The 7,358-nt window shown below is 35.4% G+C and overlaps 1 protein-coding gene across 2 annotated transcripts in view; it reads left to right on the top strand.

Annotated features, from left to right (window-relative positions):
• LOC125658175 (telomerase protein component 1-like) overlaps window positions 1-7,358 on the top strand; it is a 52,655-nt gene that overhangs the window by 246 nt on the left and 45,051 nt on the right. Inside the window, exons 1-9 of one of the 2 annotated variants that reach the window (XM_056149775.1) lie at window positions 7-106; window positions 675-800; window positions 998-1,785; window positions 2,058-2,192; window positions 2,432-2,593; window positions 3,643-3,739; window positions 3,941-4,173; window positions 5,655-5,791; window positions 6,721-6,878. In XM_056149775.1, coding sequence (XP_056005750.1) covers window positions 749-800; window positions 998-1,785; window positions 2,058-2,192; window positions 2,432-2,593; window positions 3,643-3,739; window positions 3,941-4,173; window positions 5,655-5,791; window positions 6,721-6,878 — 1,762 coding nt within the window. In that variant the 5' untranslated portion in view covers window positions 7-106; window positions 675-748. Of the gene's footprint in view, window positions 1-6; window positions 107-674; window positions 801-997; window positions 1,786-2,057; window positions 2,193-2,431; window positions 2,594-3,642; window positions 3,740-3,940; window positions 4,174-5,654; window positions 5,792-6,720; window positions 6,879-7,358 lie in introns of those variants that run through there. The other variant, XM_056149776.1, reaches the window with a different exon arrangement.

Below are 7,358 nucleotides of genomic sequence, written 5' to 3'. Positions count from 1 at the left end.
TATGTCATTCGGAACCTTCCGGATTTCTTTGAAAATTGAAAGTAGATTTTGTGAACCGGACGTTTGCAATGTTTGTGAAATGTCACTTACTCTAGAATATTATAAGGTAACTCGATTTGCGTTTATTTTTACTGTTTTACTTTGGTAACAATTATATTTATATGAATGTTAAATTGCTTGTAATTGATCTGTTTTTGATTTCGGGGTATTTGGCTCGACTGATATGCCTAGGGCCAGGCTTGCTTGTTGATACAAGTATCATGCAGGCTTCCTTGGTGTGGACGCAGCAGTAAACAAACCTGAAATAGATTTAGACAAGCGTAATATCTTGTAAATAAATTAAAAGTATCAAGTCAATTTTTATGAATTTTTGGGGTTAGGTTGTGAAGCCCAGTTTGCAATATTCAACTTTATATAGGTCAAAGTTGGGCGTCTGTAAATCTATAAATAAACATGACAATGCTGAAGCTGCAAATTATGGTAGATTACACTATGTTGCACCATCCTTTAAGAATGCAACAGGGACAATAAAAGTATTAGTATAATTTGTATATATACATATATATTCTACAACTGTGAACTGCGTGTGCGGTGTGTATAAGGCCTACTGCATGCAATTCCAGTGTAAAATTCAACAATTTTAGGATTATTAAACAAAACACTATATTTTCCAGGAAGGAAGTTGTTGATCGGATTCTAGTGTAAAAATAAACGGAGTTGTTGGATCATCAGATTGAGTCTTGTAACCATGGACGTGAGTGGTCAGTCCCTTCTGTCCAAGTGGTCACTGAAAGACACAGGTAAGATATACAAGTGGTCATTTCACAGACACAGGTAAGGTACAGATGAAGTTATATTCTGAGAAGAAAGAGGATATTAGATTAATTTTTTTAAACCCAACTATTCAACACACAATTAATTTCAAAACCAGTTAAAGGTGATATGACAGTTGTGGCACAATGTGAAGAGAAAACTGTAGAATATTGTTTCATTGAAGGTCAAAAGTCCAGCTTGGTAAGCACCGGGTTGGACAGCAAGCTGTCAGCCGGAGTAGGGGGTATGTCCACAGACAGGAAGAGAAAACCACCCACCATTAAATCATCTGTTAAAGACAAGAAACCATTGGTGGAGAAAGCTCAACTCAAAAGTTCTTTGTTGAAATCTTCATCCTTGTTAACCCAGAGCAATCTCAAGAGCTCACTTCTTGGTACATCTTCTTTGAGCTCATCACTGGTAGAATCTACCTTACAGCGAAAGTCTCTCTCGGCTAGAGATAGCCATGCGACATCACAGACAAAACCACTGACTGGTTCTCTTCTGGGAAATACAGCCTCCTTCAGTCTCTTGTCTAGGTATACTTCAGCACTAACATCTAACCTAAGCACAGGAAAGTCATTGCAAGGACAGGGTGACTACTCAGCAACTCAGAAAATGTCTGGCTTGTCACATGCTTCAGTCCTGACCAATCAGCAGCCAGTTGGAGGCACATCTCTAAAAACCAACCTATTGCTTACATCCAGCAAACAGACTACAGGTTTTGGTAGCTTGACAGGGACACATGGCCAAGAGAAATCGGTTAAATCAGATAACAAAAAGAAATCCAAGAAACGAGCAGCTGAGGATAAATCTGACTTTGAAAAATACAAAGTGAAGGCCCCTCGTTATGACCTTGGAAAAGTGCTTCCCAAGGACAAAGGAGTGGAGGTGCCAAAGTTTGTTAATCCAAGCAAGGATCCGAGCCTGAACAGACCAGCCATTCCTCTGCATGATGTCAACGGACTGAAGGTACACGTGCTCAAAGTATTGTTATATATAATAACATGCATCATATGATGTATAATTCAGTACAGAATCATGCATAATCATAGTTTGAAAAATTTTGGCTTGAATCTTTTTAAATGAAGATCAGAAATTGAAATATTTATCCCCTAGTTATTTTCATTCTCTGAGATGTACAACTTAAAGGAATACTAGTACACATAGAATGTTGCATCAAAATATTGTTACACATGTGAAAAGTTTAAAGTTCACAATTATATGAAATATTTCCTGTTTAGTTGGCTCTCATCAATGCTGTCAGCGGTTCCCTGATATGTCAACCAAACTTCTCCGATAGCAACGACCTAACTAGAAGGACCCTATCAGACATGGCAGGAAGGGTCGTGACCTATGACCCAGAGTTCATTCTCAAGGTAATTAATAGAACTCTTTAGAGAAAAGCTATCAAAGATAAAACATCTGTTAAAAAGGAAGATACTTCTCTAAGCATTCTGTATAAATTGTGAGAGATATATTTGCATTTGATTTTGAAAGATGCATCCTTAATGAATGGGCTTATTTTGATTATATTACCATAATATTACTATAAAGAATTGCCATTAATGTTTTGCTACAAAAGAAATCACACTGTATATTGATCATTTATATTAAGGTTGCCCTGTACACGAGGAAGGAACTAAACATACGAACCACGGCCAACTTCCTTTTGGCTCTCTCCTCCAACATGGATGTCTGTCGACCATTCCTGAAGAAGTATTATTGTGCATCAATTCAGCTGCCCTCAGACTGGATAGAGGTGGCAGAAATCTATCAGGTACGTAAATCTAACAGGTACATAAATATAACAGGTATATAAATCTGTCAGGTACATAAATTTATCAGGTACGTAATATTAGTAGGTACATAAATCTATCAGGTACGTAACTCTATCAGGTACATAAATCTATCAGGTACATAAATTTATCTGGTACATAAATCTATCATATATCTATCAGGTACTTAACATTAGTAGGTACATAAATCTATCAGATACGTAACTCTAACAGGTTCATAAATCTAACAGGTTCATAAATCTATAAGGTACATAAATCTATCAGGTATGTCACATGATCATAAATATTTTGAAATGGGGTGTTCGTATCTGAATCAGAGAATACATAATTAAATAGGAAATTAGCTTGATTACCTGATTACTTTTTAATACAATTGAGTTAAATTGTATAAAGTGTATAACTTGTATGGCTTGATATGAAATACATGCTTTTTATTCCTACAGTGATATCCAAAGAATACGGCTTACATAGCTTTAAAATAATGAATTTATCAGAAGTGTAGTAAAAATCAATTTTGCTTCACGGGAGAAGAAAAGTTATTTTGATTACCATGAGAATAGTATGAATGATGATATTGATATTAAGGATAAAGTTCCCCGTAATGATAATAATTGTAGTAACAATAAGAATAATGATAATAGCAATGATGATAATAAAAATCGTAATGAAATAATGTAGTAGTAATTATAATCATCATACTAGTAATAATGATAGTAGAATGATTAAAGTTGACGGTAGTTGTATTAATGATACTAATGATAATACTGTTAATGGTATTGATAATAATAGTACAAACGATTTATCAAAAAAAAGTTAAGTCTGCTTTTACTGTATCCCAGATTGTGCTTTGTGTTGTATTTTACTAGTTTTAAGTTAGTCTGTACAATAAATGACCTCTCAGAAACAGTGAGTAATGTGGGTGTTGTATTTTACTAGTTTTAAGTTAGTCTGTACAGTAAATGACCTCTCAGAAACAGTGAGTAATGTGGGTATGGCTGTTGTGTTATCGTTTTGTTTTTTTCCTTGGTAGGCGTTCCATGACCGCAGTTTATCACACGGATCGTTACCAGCAGCTCTACGTAAAGCCATGATCATGAAGTTCCCCCAGTTTGACAAGTATCAGTTAGGTAAGATGGATTTCCAAACAAACGATTGTAACGATTCTGTTTGGGTAAGTGAGCATGTCCTATTTATCATCAGATGTAGATAATTGTATTTAGCTTTATTTAATTGGATTTTGATGATGATCGTAATTGGCGATTGGATGAGAATTGTGATATTGACAAGTATTAGGAGAAGATGGAAAGTTTCCTCTGTTATTATTGTAGCAAAATACAACAAGGAAAGTTCCATGAAGAAAAAAAAGAAGAAAGAAAAAAAGGCTGAGGGCGCCCCCGGGCAACAATTGTATGGGGGAAGAAGAGGAAGGGGCGGCCCTGTCAGGGGACAGAGGGGATCAAGAGGGGGTTACGGGAGAGGAGGAAGGTATATGCCAACCAGTCAGAGAGACAGCAGTAGTTCGGAATCGGACAGCGAGGAAGAAGGAAACGTTCGTCGTCAGGTTTGATACCATCCGTTAATGATAAAAACATGTATAATCAATACAATGTAACGCAGAAGTCACATCATTCAGTTCATTAATGATAAAAACATGTATATCACGTGTATGTGTTCATAATCAATACAATGTAACGCAGAAGTCACATCATTCAGTTCACTAATGATAAAAACATGTATATCACGTGTATGTGTTCATAATCAATACAATGTAACGCAGAAGTCACATCATTCAGTTCACTAATGATAAAAACATGTATATCACGTGTATGTGTTCATAATCAATACAATGTAACGCAGAAGTCACATCATTCAGTTCATTAATGATAAAAACATGTATAGCACGTGTATGTGTTCATAGTCAATACAATGTAACGCAGAAGTCACATCATTCAGTTCATTAATGATAAAAACATGTATATCACGTGTATGTGTTCATAATCAATACAATGTAACGCAGAAGTCACATCATTCAGTTCACTAATGATAAAAACATGTATATCACGTGTATGTGTTCATAATCAATACAATGTAACGCAGAAGTCACATCATTCAGTTCACTAATGGGTATAGAAAAAAAAATTATTTAGAATTAATTTTTGTTCATCTGCAGTTGTCCCACTGTTTTACGTTGCACATTTGTTTGTAAAGATGGGAAGGAAAGGCAGTATATTGTGTAACTGTTATCAAAGACTATATACTCGTGTACATATGTATACACACACACACACACACACTCACACACACACACACACAGTGAAATCAACAACTGCTTGAAGTGGGAAAGAATCTTACTGAAAAAAGAAATGTTAAAATCTATGATAATATGTTTTTGTCATTGAACAGTTAAGTGATGTTTTTTCCTTGAACAGTTAAGTGATATCTTTACATTGAACAGTTAAGTGATATCTTTACATTGAATAGTTAAGTGATGTTTTTTCATTGAACAGTTAAGTGATGTTTTTACATTGAACAGTTAAGTGATATTTTTACATTGAACAGTTAAGTGATATTTTTACATGAAACAGTTAAGTGATGTTGTGTCGTTGAACAGTTAAGTGATGTTTTTTCATTGAACAGTTAAGTGATGTTGTGTCGTTGAACAGTTAAGTAGTATTTTTACATTAAACAGTTAAGTGATGTGTCGTTGAACAGTTAAGTGATGTTTTTTCGTTGAACAATTAAGTGATGTTGTGTCATTGAACAGTAAAGTTATGTTGTGTCGTTGAACAGTTAAGTGATGTTGTGTTGTTACAATTAAGTGATGTTTTTACATTGAACAGTTAAGTGATGTTGTGTCGTTGAACAGTTAAGTGATGTTGTGTTGTTACAGTTAAGTGATGTTTTTACATTGAACAGTTAAGTGATGTTGTGTTGTTACAATTAAGTGATGTTGTGTCATTGAACAGTTAAGTGATGTTGTGTCGTTGAACAGTTAAGTGATGTTGTGTTGTTACAGTTAAGTGATGTTTTTACATTGAACAGTTAAGTGATGTTGTGTATGACGAAGAAGAACACACCCAGGAAGAGAAGGAGAAGATCAAATTCTCCATCAAACAGCTGATCCGTAAACTGCACATCATGGAACCAGTGGAGCACGTCATGTCTATCATCGGAAAAAAGTTAGTTATGTTTGTTGTCAATGTGTTTCAGTAACATTCCCATGGAAAACCCCGAGCTTGTTAAGGCTGTAACATCAATTTACCATTTAATTTTTACACGTTATTGTGCAGCTTTGTTTTGAATACGGTTCTTAGACTAGTAGACCTGAATAGGTGCAATTTGCATTTAGCTTAAATTCTTTTCTCATATAAGAAAATAAAACTTTCAAAATTTGCAGCAAGTGTAATGATTAGTATATTGTTTTTAATTATCTTCCTTAATTTGCCCTGTGGGATCCGGCTTAGAATAGGTCCTCAGTACCCTTTGCTTGTCATAAGAGGCGACTAAATGGGGCAGTCCTTCAGATGAGACTGCAAAATTCGAGGTCCCTTGTCACAGCAGGTGTGGCATGATAAAGATCCCTCCCTACTCAAAGGCTTTAAGCATTGAGCATAGGCCTAAATTTTGTAGCCCTTCACCAGTACTGGTGACATCTCCATATGAGTGAAAAATTCTCGACACTAAACAATATACAATCAATCAATCCTCCTTAATTCCCAAAATTGGTCTGATGATGGCCACCTTAGGCAGAAACTGGTTAAATGCACATTTAGTGGTGCTTGGTTAACCACAAATTTAATTATGATGCAGAACCAGTTGAATACGTAAGGTATCCATGACTTGAAATCAGCCATAATTTATACCGTTCCACATTCAGCACTGTCTATTTGTTGGACAGTTTCTAAAAGATCACTAGGTCCTAATGATTTATGCTTTACAGTGTTTCTATCAAATTTTCTAGCGTGACCCTTTAGAAAACCATGGAAGATTTCATGTAATCATGCCTTTTGGTGTTCTGCTATAATAATACACGAATCTCTAGGCTGAGATTTAGTCTGCAACCCAGCCTTCTTTTCTGATGTTGACCACTCATTTTGTTTCCCTATAGATATCCAGACACCCTGGAGGACTTTTACAAGGCTCGTCTTCCCGGAGAATGGGACCAGGAGAGGGGAGGGAAAAGGATGAAACTTCCTGTCCCTGAGACATGGGAGACTCAAGTGTCCCTGAAAGGGAACAAGGCCTCCACATGGGAGGAACTGATAGGTCAGTCATTATCCAATCAGGATTGAGTGTTCCTTTTAGTCTAGTCAAAGCTTCAACATGGGAAGAGCTGATTGGTCAGTTACTATCCAATCAGGAACATTATTATTGAGTGTTCCTTTTAGTCTAGTCTAGTCTGAACCAGTCACTTTGTTTATATATGAACAAGTCACTTTCTTTATGCATGAACAAGTCACCTTGTTTATAAATAAGATGAAAATTTTGGTTCACTCATTGATATTTACATTCACTGAATCTTTTCTCTTATATTTTATTTGAAGTTGACATTGCTTTCATCCTCGACAATGAATATATGTTTGTTGCAAACTAGTTCAATCCGTTTTTTTAGTACCACCTGTCCGCAAAATCATTACCAAATATGGAGCGTTGTCAAGGTCAAAGGGTGTATTGGCTTTCTGTTTAAAGTAACGAATGGGTCAATGATATAATATTTTAGTACTTAAATCTAGTTTATATTTTTTG

This window comes from Ostrea edulis, chromosome 9 (genome assembly GCF_947568905.1).
Source record: "Ostrea edulis chromosome 9, xbOstEdul1.1, whole genome shotgun sequence".
NCBI lineage: Eukaryota > Metazoa > Mollusca > Bivalvia > Ostreida > Ostreidae > Ostrea > Ostrea edulis.
Note: the sequence above shows the minus strand (reverse complement) of the source record. Positions and strands in the feature narration are given on the sequence as shown.